This window comes from Gymnogyps californianus, chromosome 4 (genome assembly GCF_018139145.2).
Source record: "Gymnogyps californianus isolate 813 chromosome 4, ASM1813914v2, whole genome shotgun sequence".
Taxonomy (NCBI): Eukaryota; Metazoa; Chordata; class Aves; order Accipitriformes; family Cathartidae; genus Gymnogyps; species Gymnogyps californianus.
Window position 1 is genome coordinate 20,452,499 of NC_059474.1, and position 22,771 is coordinate 20,475,269.

Sequence of the window (22,771 nt, forward strand, 5' to 3'; positions counted from 1 at the left end):
CATAGCTCTACAGATGAAAATCAGCACTGCAGGCTTTACCCGCAGACCCACGGGCAGGTACTGGGACACGCCAGACATCATGCGAGGCTGGTGCTGTGCTCGCAGGCGATTGCTGTGCGGAGCACGTACGATACCATGCCAAACTCAACATGTGGAAGTTTTGGTACCCTGCAGTCTCTATACAGCAAGCAGGTAACTCCCACACACCGATAAATGCTGGGTGCCCCTGCTGCTGCCCGATGACCCACCAGCGTAACTGGCTCCCAGGCTGGGACCATGACTCAGAAAAGGCAGAAAGTGCCCTGAAGTGAAGGAGCAGATTAGGTTCCCAAAGATCTTGACTCTGCTTCCCTCAGGCTACAAACATCCCCCTTCTTTTAGCAGCTCCAGCCTCAGCCACACGTGGAGAAAAGCAGTGAGCTCCATCACCCACTGCAGAAGATGTAAAACCTGCATTCTCTGGGTGTCATTTTTATGGAGAATCATTCTACCGTAAAATCACTGAGAGCAGATCCAGCTGCTGGAGACACAAAACAAGGCTACTGCTTGCTATAAAAGGATGCTCTCCTATGCAGCGTTTCTTCATCATGTTTAACTCTACTCTGGACAAATCAAATTATGTTGAGTTGAACAGCAGGGTGATGCAATGGGATAATGTCACCACAAAACAAATCCACCAGCCAACCAACCCTGAAGGTCATAGCATGGATTGAGAAGTTGTGAGCAGAGCTGCGTATAAAGCCCATTGTAAAGCCTATGAGTAAAGCTAAGTCTGGTTTTTCTCTGTGGTCTAGAGAGCCTTGCAGAAGTTGTTTTGACAACTCTGTCTTGCATAGCCCGGGAGACTCTAGGACATCGCATGAAATTCAGGATATAATAGATCCTGTACAACTGGGACAAAAGCAGAGGTCTATTTTTTAAACAGGGATTGTAATACAAGTGCATGGTCAGGTCACCGTGGGCTTTCCTCCCATTAACTGCTGTCTGCTTTAAAGGCCGTTAGCCCATTATTTGGCACCTCTTTTTAACCAGAAAACTAAAACATAGGCAGTGGGTAACAACAGACTTTAATGATACACCTGGTTAGTACTTAGCGACTTCCATCTTTCAGACCCAGACTGAATGCCAAATCACCCTGGCAATTGCATTTCTTGTAGTTATCAGCCCTTCTCCTTTCTAAAATACATCTTTCTGACAGCAGCCCACAGCTAGTATTTCCTTTTCATTCTCTGAAGTGCAGAGCACTACAAATACATCATTTAGCTTTGCTGCAGTCCTTTCTGTCCCTTTGATCATCTCCTTTACACCCTTCTGCATTTCTGCTTCGTTCCCGCATGTGCAGTACATCAAAAAAGTGCTTTGCAGCAAGTACCTTGGGCTTTTCAGGGTAGTTTTTTTCAGGGACAGAAGCCCAGCTGGTGTAAAACAGCACAAATGCCACTGAAGTCAGCAGCATTATTGTATTTAAACCAGCTAAAATTCTGACCCTAGTTCCTATTTCAAAATGCCTTATAATTCAAGTAAAGCTTTAAAATTCTTTTCTTGGAGCACTGACTGCTGGCTTGGAAATTTCCTTGCAGAAGTATTAAACTCAATTGCAGTCCATTACTTTGTGACTCAAGGAGTAAACCATGAACGATGCTCCTTCCTTCCTTCCATTCATCATGTCCCCTTAAAAAATGGTTTATGGCGCTAAGAAATAGTTTTTCTAATAGTACCTAGACCGGACAGTTGCTTCTTGCATTTTACAAACTTAAACCACCCCCCTCTGCATTTGGCTAGTTGTTAGCTGAACATTTTTTGCATATATTTATAAAACCTGATTATAAAACATTTTACTTCTTTCAAATGCTTTAAAACTGAGCAATTTCATAGTATTACCATGTCACAAGTGTGGATTTCCCCAGCTCAGAGACTCCAGTGAACGAACCTGGAAAAAAGCTGCAAAGGAGGTAGCGTTAGGCTTGGGGTGACGGGCAATCCTGGCTCTCAGAGTTCAGCTTCCACTGAACACGGCATGGCTCCCACAAGCACAGTAACCTGAACAACTCATAAATGCCCTGAGAAAAAAAAATACTAGTTGTCCTAATTCATAGATTAGGAACTTGTGCTGGTTTTGGCTGGGATGGATAGAGTTAATTTTCTTCACAGTAGCTAGTATGGGGCTATGTTTTGGATTTGTGCTGGAAACAGTGCTGATAATACAGGGGTGTTTTCATTACTGCTGAGCAGTGCTTACACAGAGTCAAGGCCTTCTCTGCTTCTCACACCACCCCACCAGCGAGGAGGCTGGGGGTGCACAAGAAGGTGGAAGGGGACGCAGCTGGGACAGCTGACCCCAACTGACCAAAGGGATATTCCATACCATATGACATCATGCTCAGCATATAAAGCTGGGGGAAGAAGAAGAAGGAAGGGGAGGACGTCCGGAGTGATGGTGTTTGTCTTCCCAAGTAACCGCTGTGCGTGATGGAGCCCTGCTTTCCTGGAGATGGCTGAACACCTGCCTGCCGATGGGCAGTGGTGAATGAATTCCTTCTTTTGCTTTGCTTGCGTGCGCGGCTTTTGCTTTACCAATTAAACTGTCTTTATCTCAACCCACGAGTTTTCTTACTTTCCTCTTCTGATTCTCTCCCCCATCCCACCAGGGAGGAGCGAGCGAGCGGCTGTGTGGGGCTTAGTTGCTGGCTGGGGTTAAACCATGACAGAACTGAAGCCTGGGGCTAAAGTAACATGTTCAATATCCCAATATCCCAAGAACAAGTTAACTCTGTATTTCCAGTCCCTGGCTAATGATCCAAGTAGTGGACACCCCTTTAGCTCTACTCTCCCTCATACAGAAAGAAAAAAAAACAGCTCTCAGATAACTGAGTATCTCAGATCTGATGCAGAATATGATAGCAGTAAGATTAACACACACAATTTTACCATTCCAGAAGCTGACAGTCCCATTCCTTACCCAGCTGGCAGGAGACGTGAACTGGGAAAAAGGATTTTCTTTGCAATTTTCTTGCGTTGAGAATTGTTCCTGAGTAATAAGAGCTACTCTTTTCTCTCTACAGAAATCTCAGCCTGTTAAATTGCTCTTGTGACGACTGAATCCACATTTCAGCTACAACAGTGGGAAGCGCTGCAGGCAGGGCAATGCCCCCAAGAGGAGAGCATTTCTCAGTTCACGGGATGATGAAACACATGTGAACTCTCCGTGCTCCAGCCAGCTTCTGGGAAACAATTTCTCTGTGCCACAGTCTGATGTTGCACTGCCTCAGTACTGCTTACTTCCCTCTTTAGAAAGAAATCACTGCGGTCTCAAAAAAAGAAAAAATTACTCCAGTGGAGCAGGTAAGTTGGCAAGTAAAGTAGCAGACAGTAGCCCTAAAAGCTTACAGAGAAGCATCGCTAAAATGTACCTCAACATCTGACAGTTTGAATTGTGCCCTTCAGGTTTTAAAACCACAGAAACTTTGGTGTACGTCCATGTGGAACAGTTTGTGTTGCTCAAGCACCACTTTCAATTTTGGCTAATAAAGAAATAAAAATGCAAACCAGCTCTATGACCACCAGCACCTAAGTGAGCGAACTGCCTAACTGTGCCTTAATAAAGCTCCTTCCTTTCCCCTCACTGCACGTTGAAGGTCGCTTGTTTTAGATAAGCATATGAAGTCATCAAAAGGAAGATTAATTTAAAAGCTTGGTAAATTTTTTCTTTTTTTTTGGAACGTCAGTGAGGACTGAGAGCCAGACTAACAAACTAACCGAGAAAGGACAAAGTGTTCACCCTGCCCAAAATGAAAATGCCTAAAACTTTTTCCCCCTCCCTCCCTCCCTCCCTCCCTCCCTCCCTCCCCTCCCACGGTTCTCCCGCTGACGCCTCCCCTGAGCCAGCATTACCTAACTTTTACACAAACACGCAGTTCCCATAAGCATCAACTTCAAAGAGCTCTGGCTTTCTGTCTGATCACATCTCGGTTTAGGGGAGCAGAGGTGAAGAGCTACTACTGAGGGGTTCTGCAGCAACTCTGCAAGGTAATCAACTTGTTGGATTTTTACTTTTCGTTTGTATGCCTAACTAGTGGTTAAGTAGATGGACCAAAAAAAGCCATCCTGGCAAACTGTCTTGCTGGAATTTGTAGTAGGAGAAAAGTCTCAATACAAACTAAAAAATAGATTAAACAACACTTTGGCTTACTTGCTTCCTGCAGGGAAAAAGAGGCAGTTTTTAAGATCAAGATCTAGTGTAAAATATAAAATCACTAGTATTTCTTTTAGACATGGTGTCAGTTGTATGTGTTTAAACATGCATATGCATTCTGATTTAGTTTCTATTCATCACATTAGACAGACTTACTTAGAAAGCAGCAGTCTACTGGGACTATGCTCCAGCTGTTTTGCTCAGCCCCGCCACAGGCTGCGTGCCTTTCTCTCCAGCCGTGCTGCTGCAAAAAGCCCTGAATTCTTTGTAGCTTCTTGTACCTTTTGCAGGTCCTGAATTGCCAAGATGCTTCTGCTTCTTTCTCTGGTCACTGGCCTTGCCCTGTCTGCCTCTGGGGTCATGACAGTCAAAGAAACTGATCCAAGCCAAGAGCCATTTCATGACGTACAGAAAAAAGTGAACGACCTCTGGCAGAATTTGCTCTATCCGGTGATGCCTGGTAATGAGACTGATGGGATGATTTACACCACTTGTGAAATGAAGCCCAGCTCCAAAATACATGCTGACAAGCCACAAGTGACTGGACAAGTCTTATTCAGACAGTGTTACTCATATGGAAGATTAGAAGCCATTTTTTACTTGGATGGGTTTCCGTTGGATAATAATCAATCTGGTAGAGCGATACACATCCATGAGCTTGGGGATCTCAGCAATGGCTGTGATTCTACAGGAGGACACTATAACCCTTTCAGCGTGAATCACCCCCGTCACCCTGGGGATTTCGGCAACTTTTTTCCTAAAGAAGGCAAAATCAGAAAATACAAATCAAATCTCTCTGCCACCATGTTTGGTCCATATTCCATCATGGGCAGATCCGTTGTGATCCATGAGCAGGAAGACGACATGGGCAAGGGCAACAATAAGGCCAGTTTGGAAAACGGAAATGCTGGGAAACGTCTGGCTTGCTGCGTGATTGGGATATGCAACAAGAACTTGTGGGAAGAGAAACTGTCTGCAGTTACAGACAAGAAGAAGAGAGGGCTCAACAAACGAACATAGAACCAGGCTTAAGCGAAGACCAACAAGCCGGCTACAGCCTGGGCAGCACAAAGTACCTTAGGCCGTGCCATTGGCCACTAGGATATATAGCTAAAGGATTCCCATTTCCATTTGCTTGCTCCTCTAAGAAATGCGTATCACTTTGTAGAGCCTCCTTTCTGTAAGCCCATCAATAAAACCAGCATCTACTCAACACTGTGATGTATTTTCTTGAAGAGAAAAGATTCCCTTTTATGCAGTTTGGGAGTTGAATGCATGTAAGTAAGAGTGCTAACGGATATGGTCGATAGTCTGTAACGAGTCTGTGCGCTCTAAGGGGCTCTTAAGGGATTGCAAGTTAGATACTAAAGGAAAAAAAAGTTAATATGAATAAGTAAGAAATTGCCTCTCATTAGATGCTATCCTGTATTTAGCTGCAAATCTGAAAGGCAAAAAGATCTCTATGCTTTCAACAGTGTCGGGTGTTGTGTTGCAAGACCTGGATAATGGACTTCCCCTAAAAATAAGGGGAAGCACAGACATTTCTGTTTTAAACTTTCGATCCATTATGTTATTCTACCTGTATTTTCAGGTTTTATTCTCAAACATGTATAAGCTCCTTAACTATTTTAAATTGTCCACATGGCTATAGCTAAGCCACACTGTTTACATCTGAAAGCAGACTTAAAAGGAATATTCCAGTTTACCATCACTCCCCAGCAAAAATTCCCTAAAGCCTCTAGTTTGTGCCTGTTAGTAACTAAGTTGTATACACAAGTTTTAATGCTGCTTAGACAATGATGATAAATTTAGCAGATCAGAGATAAATATTATTTTCAAAGCCAAAAAATACTGAGTGTGTTTCTTCATGCAAAAATGTAGAAAGTAAATCAGTCAATTTAGACTGGGAGAAGTGACAGTGAAAAGATTTAAGTCAGATAATTTTCAGACTTAAAACTCTCACTCAATAAAGCTTTACTTTCTTAATTTAACACAACTCACTGAAAACACTAAAACACTACCTCATGACTATCATTCATCTGATACTGAGAAGAGAAAAGGAAACAAGCAGGTAGAACAAGCGTATCAGGAAATGTTTTTATTAAAGATGACAAAATGTATTAATATAATTGAACCATGTTGTGCAGTTAATCCAGGCAGCAACAAAAGAGAGGTTTGCAAATAAATTAAACTGCATAAATTAGAAAGAAAAACTACAAAACGGGAGCGGGTAAACAAAATCCTATCTTTTAGAAATGTAGCAGACTTTCAACTTAATCTCAGTTAAGATTTTGAAATACATTCCTGAGCTCATATGGATTAAAGAAATTCCACTGTCTTTATTATACAAATTCCCATATGCTTAAAAATAGTCTCACTTAGAAAAGCAGCAGCATTCTAAAAGATGCTTCTTAATCTGTCATTTTCACACACTTATTTTACAAGTTTAGTGAACATTGTTTTTTCAAATAACCACAACATCGTACTTTCAAATGAAATCCTTCTCACAGATAATGCATGAATTCACTTTTGGGTGACACAACCTCCTTAAAATCAGTTTGCAAAATGCATCTTCTCCATACCCCTGCCACAACATTCCCTTTCCAGTTTCCTTCCCCAGAGCCCAACACCAAAAAGGCTTATATGTCTGGATGTGATTTCTGCATTTCCAAAATCCTAGAAAAAGGGAACACATTTCTGAAACAAACAAACAAACAAACAACAAAAACACCCCGAAACAAACAAACAAACAACAAAAAAAACTGAAACCAAACAAACCCACCACCCCCCGAAAAACCTAAAGTAGTGTTGATTCCACAACAAAACACTAATTAATTTACTGGGGAAAAAATCATTGTTCTAATAGCACAACATCATCAATTAAAGCAATATCCAAGGAAGATACTGACAAGAATATTTAATTAGTTATCACACAGTGCAGCAAAGATGTCTTACTTTTACAAGTCTCCTGGCTTTGAAGTCTTGTGTTCCTGGGAGAAGGCTAAAAACGTAGCTAGAATACACATTCACTAGGGCAGAAAGGAGAGGGACAGTATTGCAGCAGTGATATAGCACTAAAAATGAGGTTTCCAGAGATCTAGATACCTCACTGGAATTTAATGATTGCAAAGATATAAAAACGGCATCTAAGAGGGAGAATGGCGTGAGGATAATTACCAAGATGCCCTAATTGTTGGGTTGTACATCACTACGGTCTCACAGAAAAAACATACTAAAAGGAATCAACGAATGAGGCACTAAAAAGCTGTTGGTCCAGCACTGCTTCTACCTGCTCGAATTTTTGCATCAAGCTCTTCATTAATTAATAGCGTTAACTGGCTGTTAAGGGACCAGGAGCAAAATGCTAACTCACGCAACTGTGGGTCAGGAAAGACACAGGACAGGAAAACAATGTAACACCCTCAACATTTCTGAGCTCAGCTACCTGAAATCTTGACCTTATTCGCTTGCCTCAGTTCTGACTGCATTGATATTTAGCTCTGCGCAGGACTAGTCTGTGAAAGGTGGAAAAGAATACATCTTGAATAAAATGCTACTTCATGTGACATTCAAGCATTAAAGGAAAAAATCCTGCCACATTCTCCCAGAGATTTCAGTTTCTGCAGCTATTTCTCTTCCGACTTGACTCATTTCTATGACAGTACTGACAATAATGCAGTCAGTTACAATTAATGGGAACAGCATAACAATCTTTCAAATACTTAAGCTCTTCTTGGTTTTTCAGGTGATGAAGAACTTAAATGGTGATCAGGATAATGAAATAAAAACTTTTTACTGCTTCACGTCCCTAATACGCTTAAATATACGGATGGTTTTTGTTCCTAAGGGCTGCTGCTTAATATCAGTGAAATGCTGCAATGTCAAATTACCTTTAAAGAGAAAGGAAACATATCTGAGGAGCACTGTGAGTATGGGTGTATTGCCTGCAGACAGACACTGAAAGGGTTACACGAATGCACCTGCTAGGGAAAACACATGAGGACAGAGACAAGCCACATTTTTCACCTTCCCACTACCATTCCTTATATTTATATGTAATAATTTACATACAGCTTTTCTTCTGCTGAATACAAACTGTTCATGGACTCTGACACCTTGATTATGGCAGCACCTGCTAGCTCATCTTCCATATACAGAAGAGTTTGTCAGTATTGCTAATATAAACTCTGTTTATTCAGTAGCTGACAAGTGGGCTGTAAAAATTTGCAGCTGGCAGTTATTTGTCAAAGAAGGGCTCAATCTGGGAGGGATTTTCCTTTTTATTAGTAGTATTTTATTAAATTTGGTTTAATTCTCTCTGATTGGTTTCAAGTTCTAGGAGTGAGAAATGAACATTTACAGACAATTAGGTCCCAAGCCAGCAGAAAAATTGCCTTGACGGCTGCTGGCCCATAGAAGCTCCACAGCTGCAGAGACTATTCCTTATGCTACAAACAGGAGAGGAAGGACGTGCCTCCCCTTCTCCAACAGCTGCTAACTTCAACATTAAGTATTCCCTTGTTGCTGCCTTCCTAGGAGCAGAGTGGCACAGCTGCAGCATCAGGAGCGAGCTAGGGAATGACACAGCAGCCTCCCTTTTCCCCAGTTACTAAAGGAATGTTTTCCTATCACTAAACATCAACACGGGAAGAAGTTTAAGAAAGCCGCAACAATGCAATGAAATGAGGAGGAAAGGAAGAGTTATGCTTAATTCCAAAACATAAGAAAATAAAAAGACACAGATTCCTTCAAAAAGGAGGGCACAGATGGAGTAGGCTGAAATCTACCACCCGTTACTCAGCCCAAGGGCTGTTCCAGCTCCTCTAAGTTGAAGAATGCAATTCCAGTAACTGAGAGCGCCAAGCAGGTAGACAGCGCATCACTGGTTCTCCTCTTGCTGTTCTCCTTGCTTTGGAAGAGCATTGCCGTTTCTCACAGAAAGACTTCTGGCTTCTCTGATGATGTTTCCTTCAGAGCTTCATTAAATTGGGTTCTCAGTATCTGGTGAAATAACTCCCTGCGTTTTCATGAGATGAGCTGGGAGAGGGAGGGAAAAATTGTGTACAGTTGAGAAGATACAAAGGTTTGTAATGAGAGAACTATATACATGCAGGGATGGTTTTCAGAAACTTCCTATAAGGGAAACAGTGATTTTATTCCAAGGATATACTTACAGTCACTATATGTAAAGAGAAACAGAACACAGTCTGAGAAACAACCAAAAGCTTGCAGCCTTAGGATGCTTTTCAATTTATCACTCCAAGTTTTTCATCCTTGGAAGACACTTCTAACCATTAAAATACAGTCCAGCACTAGGACCACACACGTTACAGAAGCCTAGTGATAACATGATAAATCATTATCATTGGTCTCTCTGCTACACTAATATAAATTACACCAATCTACGTAGAAACTTCAAATCATTACAAAAAACCAACATGGTTAAACCTCATCACTAATTCTTTCCCTTAGGTAATTTGTATTTTTGGTACGCTGTAGCCGAAACTAACAGAAAAATACCTTTATTAGACAAATATTAACAGTTCAATGTAAAAATCAACCCTACGGCACACTGTTTCACCGATCATATTCGCACCAGCACAAACACTACAAAAGGATTACAGTGAGATGCTCGAGGGCCTGGATTTCATACCTCAAGCCAAACTGTTATCGAAATATTCACAGTTTTCAGCAGGATCAGATGGTTTCTCCTTTTCAGATTCAGGGAGCTCCTCAAAGCTGTTATTTGTGTGTGCAGTTGTAACACTGAGCCCTCCATGCCTTCCAGGGTGCTCAGTATGCACCACATCCACGGTGCTGCTATTTCGATCCCGTCTTTCATTTGGAATTTCACAATTCCTCTCTGAGGTTTCACCATTGTCTTTCAGGGCCTCAGTTTCAGCTGTTTGTTCGTTCTCTGAGTTTGAGGGATCTGTGGGGTCGGATAGGTCAGGGCTGGAAAGTGGGAACTCTCCCTCAGATGAACCATTAAGCTCTGCTCCAACCACCCTGTTCTGCTCCCCCGCGGAAGCGCCTGCTCTTTTCCCTTCCAGTTCTGCAACTGCCTGCTCTGTCAGTTTAATTATCTGACTTCCGAGCTTGTTTATTTCTTCTTCCTTGGAAGGTAGCTGGGGTAATGAAGGATAAAAATGTTTATTTTGGTTTCTGTTATTTAAGTTTGTTCCCTCTGGAGCCAGGGACTCACTTGCAACAGCACAAGTTTCATCACGTTCTCCCTTCTGTTCTGCTGAAAGAGAAACGGAACAACGAGATGCTCTAGTCAGTCGCAGGTATTTATTATATATCTCACCTGAAGACCATCACCACCCATGCCAGACCAGAGATGTTTACCTCAGTAAGGAATTTCTAAGAGTGATTCCCTATGCCATCCCAGGCCCATTTCTTAGATGATAAGCAATCAACACGAAGTTTCTTGCTGGCTCTGGCCCTGTTTTGGAGCCTGTCTTTCCCTAACACTGACAACTCTAAAAGGGTCATAGTCGATACCATACTGTAGAACAGCAGGGTCAGGCAAACGTTTTCAAAGGAATATCAACTCTAAGCAAGGCACTCAGCTACAGAAATTTCTAGCACAGCTTAACGTTAATCCTCACATCACTACCACTTTCAGGGGTTAACACAAGCTCCATTTATTTGGAGCTTTTCACAGGCTTTCATCCAATAATGAAGTTTTGTTATTGGTCCTGCAACATTTCTCCTAACATAAAAGATTATTCTAATTTGAGTAACAGCATAAAACAAAGCAGCAGTGGAAGAATTTTAAATATACCATTATACCAAAAGGCAAACACTGAACAAAGTGTCAGAAAAGAGAAAACAGCAACGGGTAAACAAACAGCTTTGTGAAAGACAGAGAATTTGTCCTCATCTCAGTTAAGGACAAAAAGCCTCATTGAAAATAAGCTTGCGAAGTCAAGTAAGAAAAATTAGGAAATGCCAGAAGTATGGCTGCATTGACAGCTTAAAATGACTCTTGTCATGCAGATGCATTACCTTTTAGTATATGAGCATTTACTCTATTTCTCCCGCAGGAATCCTGCCTCATGCAATGCATGGACAGCCTGGCTGCAGGGAGGGACCAGAGCTACACAATACAGGAGCCTACTGTCTCTATCAGACCCGCCTCATTTATAATTTGGGAGCTGCCGAGTGAGTGAGACAAGGGTTGGCATGAAGGGAACAGACACTCTTACTACCATTAAGGAAGCTAGGAATGCTACTCTGAAGAGCTGGAATTTAAGTCTGTGGAAAAGGCAAGGATAAATTAACTTTCAAAAGGTGATCACCCACTGGATCTAATCCTCATTATCTGAGCACTCAGCTGGAAACCTAGGAGCTTGATTTGCAGCACTGCTCTGCTCATGTTGTATATCTGAACACACATACTCAAAGTGCTCCAAAAAGAGCCAAAACTTATGTACCTCAAATTGGCACTCGAAATTAGCAGGGGCTCCACCTTATTCTTTGCGTGCCTCAGTTTCCTCCCTCTACAGTGGGATAACACCACCCCTTCACCTTGATGCAATTTTCTGAAGATAAATTGTTTCAAAGCACTGTATCACCAGAGAAAAGTTCATAGAAAAACAGTACTTCTGTATTCAGGGAATGCTTGAAATAGCACACAGGCAATACAGCAGGAAAAATGCATTCAACAATGAAGAGGAAAAAAACCTGAATAGCTGTTCATTAGCAGCTGTGATGCTCAAGTACAATCTATCGCACGACACTATCCATCCTATGCATTGGATAAAGTGAGATTTGGTGGCGCAAGACAGTCTTTAATTCATATGATTGTACTATGTCATTACACATTTTCACACAGGAACTGTACAGTATATCCTACAGACTTCCACCATCCAGCTTAACTGAAACAATGATAACAAGTACAGACTAAAACAGGCCTTGGTGAGACCAGGGTAAGCAGATAGATTAGACAAAAAAAAAGCCTGAAAAATCCCTCTGATTATCTGAGGATCTAGCTAGAGCAACATTTGATGTATTATAGAAAGTTCTGATAAAGAATGTATGTTAGTGCAAAAGCTAAAAACATTTCCTCGGCCAAACAGGCACCAAATATCAATGGTACTGTTTAAAGGACCATAGCTGACTGATGTGACATCAGGCCTAGTATTTAAAGATATGCAAGAATTTCATTGGTATTCTGTTTATCAACTGTTTTCACTCAACTGATCATTCAACTAATAGGAAAATAAAAGTGGGTTTGCTTTTATTTTTTGAATACTTTTAAACCAAGGGCATACTTGCTTGGTAAACAAAGGCAGATGAACACATTCCTACGTTCTTCCCAGCTGCCAAGCTCCCCCAGATTTTGGAGGTACACTGTACAGATGAAAAATTGCAATATGCACCAAGCTCCTAAAACCCAACCGCAGTCATTCTCTATGCAGAGTGGCACAAAAGGTGACTCAGTATTATCACTCCCATATAGCTGCTGACTGCCGAGGAGCTGTGTGACTCCAAGCACAGGGACGTGCCCTACAGCTGAAAACACACGGCTTCCTTTCCAGGCTTCAAAGGGAAGACCGCAGCCCCAAACATCCTCCAGAAAAAGGATCTGGAGCAACAGAAGTTATTGTTGCTCCACGTACTGCTAGAAGCTATGGCATCCCCTGCACAGCTGGTAGTATATATGTGCTCATCTATGTCACTGAAAAGTTGGCCCACTTTATTTAAACTATCACAGAGGTGAGTTTTGTCCGAGTTCTCACTGCAGGTTATCAGGTATACTGGGCCACATGCAAAGGGAAAAACCAAGCAGTTTGTGCAGGCAGAACAGTAATTTCTTAACCTACTCCAGTTTAATGACAGGATTTCTGTCACTGCTCTTGGCTCTGTTACGGTTATGGGATGGGGAGGAGGAAAGAGGGTGATGACCTACTGGGAGCTGATTCTTCCCATGACTGCCACAGACCTAATCCTTGTCTGCCTTCTCCTCTCCAAGGCTGTTTTCATCTACTCTTCTCTTCCCCTGCCTAGCTCTTTGCTCCTGTCCTATATCCCTTTGTTTATCCAGTCCCTACACCCACTGCCCATTTCTCATCCACCTTTCAATCTTTTTTATCACACCTTGCTTTCACTTATCAGCATTCTGATTCCTCGCTCCTGTGCTCTGACCTCTGCTCAGCCAGATGCAGGTCCCCCCTCACTCAGAGTTCCTTCAGCTCTGTCAGTCACCATCTATGCTAGTCTTCCCATCACTTGCGAGTCCTGATCTCAGCTTTCCTTTCCTCTCTGCTCCAGGTTTTGTTCCCTCTAGGTTTACATTATCTTGAAGGAATGGTGCATGTAGAGTTTTGCCAGCATTGGTGGCACAAAGCAAGCTCAACAGAATCATGGGTTTGTTTTTCGTTCTGTTTAGCAGATGAGATTTGAAAGTGAATGGTTTAGAATGGGCTGGAAACTCCAGTCTGTTTTCTCAGGGTGGAAACCTTTTCCCCAAATTTCAAATTCCTTTCAATTATAGATACACTAAATGCTTGCATGTTCAAAAAAAAAAGAAAAAAGAAAGAAAAAAAACCAAAACAAAAACATGTGGTCATCAGAATTTAACACAAAAAAGTGATTTGGCTGACATTAAAAAAATCAGCTGAAGTAGAAAACACAGCATGGAAAGCTTCAGCCCAGAGCTAAAGTTTGGCAGTGTTACAAAGCAACAGAAACAGGGTCTGATGAGATTTGACAGGCAGCTTTAATCAAAACTGTAACACCAACCTCACCTAGAACAAATATGTAAAGGAAAGAGCATAATGCCACCAAGTAAATACTTTCAGTAATTGTAGATTTAATTAAAAATCAATGATTAAGCAGGCAAAAAATGAATATTTATGAGTTGTTATTACTCACCAGAGAACTATTCACTATAGTTTCATTTCTTATTTTTAGCAAAAATATCAGTTGATCAAGATTATAAAAAATGATCAGTCTGGCTGTCAAGTTGTATCAGATGATGACATGGATAATGAAGTTAAAATTAAGCCACAATCTATTTAGTTTCAGGACTAACAAATAAATTGTTTATGATGCTTCATGGTTAGCTGAGTAAGATCTGGGCATACCAAAATGTTATGCCCATTAAAGAGTTTATCCAAATGCTGATAGGCAAGCATAATAATCCATCTCGCATTCATTATGAAAAACTAAGGGAAAAAAAAAAAATCAAGGTTATCAGCAAACTACTATCTTCTGCTATTGTCAAATAAACTTAAGCTTGACTTTGGAGAGCTGGTAAAGCTTGCTATTGGGGAAGGATTTTTAACAAAACACATGCAAGACTATAAAAAAAGCAGTCGATTTCTCTGGGAAAACGAGTCAGGTATTTCAATTTACCAGGCGCAATCAGGAAGCCTTTCATCTAGATATCAGCTATAATGCAGGAAAGTGCTAAGCCAGTTCCACAGACTGCTTTCCTACTGTGCATTTAACTGAGGGAAAAAAAGCAGGAGGCAGTTAACTGTAACATAGATGGCATGAATAACTTCTCACAGTATCAAGTTATCTGGCAGGAAAATTCTTTGAGGTGTAAGACTTGATCCCTAGCCCTGTGCAATCTATTCAACAGTCATTTTTCAGTCGTTTCTTTGCTATTTGTACTGGGACCATCTATCCATTTTACTTGTGGATGATTTATTCAATCCCTGCGACCACTGAAACTTTGCCTTCTGCTATCCCAGCATGAAAATTTATTAGTTTTTATTTAGAAAGAAATGAGTGCTTAGCTCTCATCATGTTCCTTACGTTCCAGGTACTCAGCTTGTACTTCAGTTTTCTGTGGCTTATCAGTAAACGCTAACAACGGTGACCTGGACCGCTGTATAACAGGCAAGGCTGGGTCACTGAATGTTATGGTATCCTTTCCACCTGAAACAATCAAAGTGTTAGAACCATTAATTCACTGATTACATCCATTGTGCACTAATGATATTCAAACATATCCTACAATTTTTTTGCAATGTTATTGAAAAGTACAGGAAAAGCATCTCAAATGATCCTTCTACAGCATGGAAAAAAATACTCTGTACTGGAGCTGGAATATGCAAGTCAAATACAGAAAAGGCGTATGTTTTTACCCGCAGTACAGAGTAAAGGACAGATTTTGAAAGAAGACCAGGTGCTGTATGCAGCAAATTGTATTAGCAATTAGCATTCAATGCCGAATATTAATAATCAGATCATACAAAAAATTTTACAAAGAGTAATGGATCATTTGCATGCTATTACCAGCAAGTGTTCAGCACTGACTCTTTACTCTCTATTACTCTGCCTCAATGATGAACCTGCTCGTATCACATACGTAGTTTTACACTACAGACTCACACACATATTATCCTACAATGCTCCCTTAAAAAAAATATTATAAGTTTAGCATAACTAAGAACTGAGGGAGCAAACAAGTATACATTGCTGGGGAACAGACGGGATTTTAATCTGAAAATTTCAAAAACATTTCTGAGCACTTTCGTTTTAAACCAAATGGAAAAGGGCAATTTTCCAGCTCTTTTGCAGACGAAATAGTGCACGAAACTCTTCAGCTGAGGACTCTGCTGTAGATGCCTAGTTTTTACATATTTTAGCAATACGGAAAGCAACACCTGCAGATCATTTAGGAAGTCCTCCACTATTCAGGATGCTCATGTTTTTAGTGACTGACACTACCTTAAACCTAGAGGGGAAATGGCAGGAAATGTGCAAGATCAGCTAAGCGTGGTGTTTGTGTGGCCTCCAGAACAACTGCCAACCAATAAGTAATGGCTGGGGAGGCGGCAAGCTACTGCTCTATTTATCTCCATAAGAATGGACATTTATGGAACAACCACTTCTCCCCTCTAAATCTGTTTGTACGTTTCACCTTAAGGCAACATCCTAAATCTAATCACCCATCCAAGGCAAAGACTTTCAAAAGAGCACCAGGTCAGGAGATACTCGGAATAAATCCAGCTCTGAGAAAGTTCTGGTACCTACTAAGAAATAATGAAAGTCAAGCTGTTCCCATGGAGTCTAACTGGACTACCCCAATCCCTAACTACTTTTGAAAGCACTGGCTGTAAATACCTTGATCCTGAAGGTATTAATGACGTTTTTATATCCTTAACATGTTGGGGTATATACTGCAGCAACATGAATGCAATTAATGCTTTTGAAACATGGATCTTGTCAAGCTTTGATCCCCCTGTCAAGTATGCATCAGAATTCTGCCTTCATCATAGCAAGTAATAAAAAAGAATATTAACTAACAGCAAAGTGGAGAACCCCCTCAGTGTAAGGCAAAATTAATTAAAGTGGGAAAAAAAAAAAAGAAGGGCAAAACAAATCCGATGGCTATTTCAAAATGCAAAAGCCCCTAGACGAATGCACTTTCCTGTAACAGTGAAGGAATTCTGTGTTGGAAGAAGAACTAAATCATACAGGGAACTAGTGGTATGAAAACATCCAATAGATATTCATACACAGTCAAAGTAGCCACATATCCAAAAAGATACAAAAGAATCCAACAGAGGAAGTAAAATTCAAAGAGATGATGAATAAAAAAATTGGGCGGGGGGCTTTAACAGGAAAGTAGAAAGCAGAGTCTTTTTCTTTTTCTTTGGAATAAAAAAAAAGTAAAGCCTGAGCTAAAGTCCCTGAAGATTGCAAGACAAGCTTCAAAAAAGAAACTTCTTGACTTCCAGCCAGCATTTACACAGTGAACACATTTACTTTCACATTTTCCTCTGAAAACCAACTTGGATACAGAAAATAAAGCTGAGCTCAGTATCCACACATCTAAGCAACAGATGTGGCCCAAAGAGTCTGATGCATATTTATTTATTAACAGTGACTCACATCCATTCATGAAGGAGGGACATGGGGCTATTGCTGCATTATATTCTGTGAATCATGATGTGAAGTTGGATTACACACAGGGAATTTCAATTAGCTGCTGTGTAAGCTCAGTTTCATAACTTACATAGCTTTGTGTTCCTCTATTTAATGAATTTTTCAAGGACTTCAGTGAAAAGTATACAGATCTCAAAATAAGCAAACAAATAGGTTTTCAGTAGTAGTAAATTCTTCATTTTCTTCTCCAGGGTTGGGTACCCTCTTATAGCCTCTGTTGCACCCTACATGGCTGTAACTGGCTATACCCACGGCAGCTGCTGAGCCCATTAATCCTACCATGCCTCTGCTCCACGCTGATTACTGCAGAGCAAGAGGCAGCGCTGAAACTTTCTTATCACCCCAGACAGAAAAACGCTGAGTCATGGTCAGCGCTTTTCTTATTTTTTGCACTGGAAATCTAGAATTTTCAGGATATGATAGATTTTAAAAAATACAGAATTACTTATCTGAATGTCCAGTGACATCAAATTGTGAGAGGAATAAGGTGGTGTTTACTACGTACTATTACTGAATACACTTAACATATTATGCATGCATATTTAAACCACAATGTACCTACGACAAAGCAAAGAATTAAATGCTTCTGTAACCATCACATTCTCTGCTTCCTTCTCAAGGCAACTAGGCTCATAAAAAGAAAATCAGAGCCAAATCTATGCCCAAGCTTGCTTTCTTTTCAGCAATGAACCTTGCATGAGATTCGTTTAATTAAAGCCCATTTTCCAAACAGGGGAAGCTAAAGTTTGTGGTTGGCAGAACTTCTACAGAAAATGAACCATGCTACCAGTTTCACCATTTAAAAAATTAATTATGCACTTCCTCTTGATTTAGCTTCCCCATAGTTCATTCATGCATTGCTCAAAAAGCAGATGACAAATACGTCACCTAACAAAAAATCAGAAGCGGTCAAGCTCTTTCTTCAATAGGATAAAGTTTATTAACATCATTTATTAACACCATTTGGAAGATATTAATATCATGGTGACAGCAGATGTTATAAATGTTATATGGACAATGATGCCTAAGTAGGAACATTAACTTCAGATTAAAAACCTGCAATTTATAATGTGTGTTTCTTTCAGTGCTAGACTGAACATCAGCTTTCATCTGCGTATTTTTTCCAATGACAAAAAGCTGAACTCACAACCAAATAATAATTTTTTCTCTCTGGATTTACGACTGACAAGATGAGATACTCTCCACGTTCTGCCCCTCACCCGAGCCAGCATTCAGCTGCAGAGTCCACTGTAGTAGTTCCCATGCTATTTGTTACACGCTACCGTTTTATGGAGCGGAAGCTTTCCATGCTCTGAAAAGAAAATTGGTGACCCACCAGGTGTTGCAAGGCTCTTTCTGACCACCTTGGGACTAGAGTGCACTTGGGAAAAAAAGCGGACTCTTGATTTAAAAGGCAAACAGCAAATCAGTAAACCTTGGGGCTCAACAGAACTCGCAATCCAGTGTAAAATGCCTTTACAACTATTTAAGATCATCCTTTCTTACTATTTTCCTCAATTTAAAGGAATTGTCTTGTAGAGCAGCCTCTACTTCTCTTGTGGTCATCTAACTAACTTGACTGAACATCTTAATCTGCCGGATATAAAAATGTTCAGATAACATTTCCATTTATTTACATGCAATGACAATATTTAACGTACTGCTAAAATCAGTTACTCAAAATATAGGTTAAGCAGAACCTACTCCCAAATCCCACTGAGACATTGTAGCTCAGGCCTTCAGGCAGCAAAAGAAAGGAAGGAAAGAGACAAGTTGTTATTGTATAAACATTAATTTGATGTCTTATCTACATAGACCAACAATGGTGCAAGAAGTTCCCGCTGTTCCATTTCTTGTAATACATTTTGCAAATATTAGAAACGCTGCATTTATTAGTGTATGAATTTCATGGAACACTATTTTTGAAGAAAAACCTACAGTACCTTAAACTGGTGAGTTTATGATACACATTGGTACTAACATACAAAACCGCATTAGCAGGGTCTTAGACAAATATTTCACCTGCATCTTTTGGAGAATGTGGGGAGGGACAAATGCACTAAGTACACTATGTACATTAGGTGACTAACTGAAGAGTAATCCATGGAGACAAATTTGGGACCTCCAGTTCTGGAAAGTGTCAAGAAGAGAGCCAGTTCCAGAAAGGTGATTGAGAAGGCCTATAACGGGCAAGCTAAAGTGGAAATACACCACATCAGGCCAAACAGTTGAACAGCATAGGTTTGTCACAAGGTCTCTTTAGCTTTGTCAAATGTTTTCTTCTAGATGGAAAGGTTAGGTGGAAAAAACACAGAGCCAAAAAACTAGAAGCCTAAACTACACTATCTCCCACCCCCAGTAGCACTGATAGGAAGCCGTAAACAACAAAGCCTAATGATGCAAACACCAACAATGGAGTAGCATAATTTACAGTGGTTAAAGACGACACAATTAGGTGTAATAGGAAGAAAAGAAGCAAAAAGTAAATGTAAATTAAATATTGCACATTTTCCTAACAGCGAGGTCCATTAGGAAGCAGATTAATCTCCCATTACTTGAGTAATTCAAATACAATACTTAAGATGCTACAGGGAATAAGCCTGTTCTGGAGAGATGGACTAGAAAATTTAAGATCATTTACATTTCCAATTTCTCAGAGTTTATGATTCTACAGAAAAACATTAAAAATACGGTGATAAAATCCATGGAAGTTACAAGAAGTACAAAATTAATAAATAAAATTTGTTGAAAAACATAATGGCCAATATCCTGTGTATCATTTTATACAACCGTTTAAATAAAATAGTTCTTTTTTTTTTGCCTGCAGACTATGGAGACAATTTGATTATTTCCAGTATTTAAAACTTTTTTTTTCAGTATACGTATTTGACTTAGAGTTCAAAGAGTCTAGTGATTTTTGGTTTCAATTTAACATTTATTAGAGGTTTCTAATTTTGCAAGTGTGCTGAACAGCACACTTGCAAAATAACTGTCATTAAAAAAATTATAGCCAAGCTTTTCTTAAATGCAAATATACCCTTGAAAACTAAACAATGCAAGCTGTTCTCTTGAACTTTTACTAACCTGGAAGGCTCCACAAACCAGCAATTTCCAAAGTTCTTAATTTCTTTTCTAGTTCTGCCACTCGATTACCTAGAATTCTTTGGAAAAAGAAAACAAAAACAAAAGCCAAGGATAGTCAGCTGAATTGAGATTCCTTGTTATACTAACGTAACCAAAGCCCAATTGCTTACACAACTACAGTTGAATTTTTAACTTGTTACTTAACTAGTGCAGTAAATCTGTATACAGTCATGTCTTTTCACTAATGGCAATGGACAACCTCCCCCCGACTTAAAAGAAAATGAAATATAGTTGTCTACTCTATTCCATGGTTTAAATAAAAAAAATTAAAAAAAAAAAGAAAAAAAGGTCTAGGATGTACTGGACATTCAACCTTTGCTCTTCGGTAAAGACAAAGAATAGCAACTCACAATATTTCTATTTCCTTGCCTGCAAATATCTCTTCCCAGTTACTTTTACCTTCTCTACAACTAAAACCAGAAGGTAAAAGCTATGCAGACAAAATATGGAAAACTCAAGACAACATCTAGATTGATTCTGAAGTTCTAAGACACAATTTTGGCATAGCCCTTTATTCACAGAGGTTTCTCTATCACTAAGATTGCTTAAAAAGGCAAGGAATATCTTTTCCACTACATCTTTTCTTTTAGTGCTGAACTCTGTTTTCTACTTTACTAAAAAGCTTCAAACTCTTTAGTGCCTTTATCACCCACTCTTAGTTTTCACTGCATTTCTTGGGTCATCTCTTCTTTTGTATCTGATTCCTACACAAATACTATTTGCAGTTAGCTCTGCTGCAGGATTTAACTTTTAGTCTTAATTCTCTCCCCAGATCAAATGAGAGATTTCTATCTTGCAAAGAAAGCTCTTTCTTCCAATGAATTTTTGAAAGTGTTTCTCTCACAGGCACAGCAAGTCTCCTAGAGTCACAAGTATTTAAATAAATCCCAAACAATACTCAATAGAGTGAGAAACCTAGACGAGGCAGCAATTCTAAACATGACAGCAGAGATAATGGACAGCAAGTTTTACTCATCAAATTACAGCAACAGGGTAAGTCAGTTAAATTTGAACTGAATGCTGAGAAGCAGCATGTCACAACACAGCAAGGCAATAGTATCTTCCCATGCTCACCAGAGCTGTGTAATACTGCACTGTGTGCTCTCCAGCAAGGGTTTTATGCTGCAGACATTTGAGCATACTGGGAATGTCATTACTGACAAGATGGCAGAATCTGGGAAGTACGTGAAGAATAGCAAACCCAGCAAATATCAAAGGGGCTAGAAAAATTGATTAACAAGGGCTAAGTATTTTTGAAATCTCTACTGTGAGGGCTCTGCAATGACACAATAAAAGCCTGTAAGTATTTTAAAGATTACAAAAATATCAAGATGAGAGAGACAATGTAAAAGAGAAAGAGAAAGCTTATAATAAATATCAAAGAAAGCATTGAGAGGTACAGGGGTGTATATCAACTAAAAAGCAAACAGTCCATCACATTTACAAGCAGAGGAGAGAAGACATTTGGGAGCAGTTACGTTTACTTCCCCATTGAAACTCAGTAATCAAATAGGTTACCAAGGTTATGATGGATCTATTACTGTCTTCTCCAATTACAATCAAAATTGTTCAAGTCTAGACTTCACTTTCAGAATGCTTCCATCTGGTATGAGAGATTCAGCCTTAATAACTCTATTTTCATATCCCAGTGTACGGCCTGACATCCAGCAACTGCGCTCTGCAGTACAAACAACAGGCGAGAGAGAAAGGCACAGAGCAACTTTCAAGAAGCGCTGCCTTGCGCCCAGGGAGCCCATTCCCACCTCCCTGTCTACGGCCCCACCAAGGGTCAGCTGAAGGACATGGAGTTCCCCTCGCTTAGAGGGGCAGGGAACAGACAGAGATGATGCAAGACTCCTTCCGCATCATGTTAGCTCAGCCAGGGAGCTGACAAAAAAACGTTGATTTGGCTAACGACTGTCACCAAAAAACGGGTCACAAGTTTAGCACTTCTGCCAGGAAAAGAAAAAATCGTATTATTTTCTTAAGTAGTTCACCAGTAGTTCCAGGGCAGAAAAGAGGGGAGAGATACTGCCCTCCCTGTCGGCTAGCCGTATCACAGAAGGAAACTCAACCCTCTGCATCAAGTTCAGTTATTGCTACTGCTCTTATTATTCAGACAACAATAACAAAGTCACTTTCCTCTTGCTTCTCTTAAATTTTATAATTCATTTATCAGCTGTACCACACTATTTCTAAAGGTTTTGGAGCAAATATATCCTGATAATTCCTACTGGATCCTCAGAAGAGGCGCTGAGCTATTTTTTAACCTTTGTTGCAGGTTCTCACATAGAAGGATCATTCTGTGGCTCTGAACAATGGTTGGCAAAGAGAGAGGACAATACTTAACCCTGCTCCTTTCACTCAGGAAGAAAGCAAAATACATTCAGTCGTGAGTACGATTCTAGTTTGCTTCAAACCACATTATCTGAAGATAGATATGGGAGAAATGAACCTACATAAAGCTGCAAGTTCTTATAGAAACATTTTTTGAAAAATAAATGTGTAAGCAATCCTGAA

At 40.1% G+C, this 22,771-nt stretch overlaps 2 protein-coding genes across 3 annotated transcripts in view; one reads left to right on the forward strand and one right to left on the reverse strand.

Annotated features, from left to right (window-relative positions):
* Window positions 1–3,937: 3,937 nt before the first annotated feature.
* On the forward strand, window positions 3,938–5,420 carry SOD3 (superoxide dismutase 3). Of its 2 annotated transcripts, none has more exons than XM_050896120.1 (2): window positions 3,938–4,026; window positions 4,464–5,420. In XM_050896120.1, the coding sequence occupies exon 2, from the start codon at window positions 4,499–4,501 to the stop codon at window positions 5,210–5,212; it is 714 nt and encodes a 237-aa protein (XP_050752077.1). In that variant the 5' UTR covers window positions 3,938–4,026; window positions 4,464–4,498; the 3' UTR covers window positions 5,213–5,420. The 2 variants fall into 2 exon arrangements, with proteins under 2 accessions (XP_050752077.1, XP_050752076.1); XM_050896119.1 differs by having other exon boundaries at window positions 4,483–5,420.
* Window positions 5,421–6,277: 857 nt separating this feature from the next.
* CCDC149 (coiled-coil domain containing 149) overlaps window positions 6,278–22,771 on the reverse strand; it is a 53,353-nt gene continuing 36,859 nt past the window's right edge. The window contains exons 10-14 of the mRNA XM_050895647.1: window positions 20,192–20,268; window positions 18,812–18,844; window positions 14,969–15,091; window positions 9,846–10,436; window positions 6,278–9,229 (exon numbers count right to left, since the gene is read on the reverse strand). Coding sequence (XP_050751604.1) covers window positions 9,847–10,436; window positions 14,969–15,091; window positions 18,812–18,844; window positions 20,192–20,268 — 823 coding nt within the window. The 3' untranslated portion in view covers window positions 6,278–9,229; window position 9,846. The remainder of the gene's footprint in view (window positions 9,230–9,845; window positions 10,437–14,968; window positions 15,092–18,811; window positions 18,845–20,191; window positions 20,269–22,771) is intronic.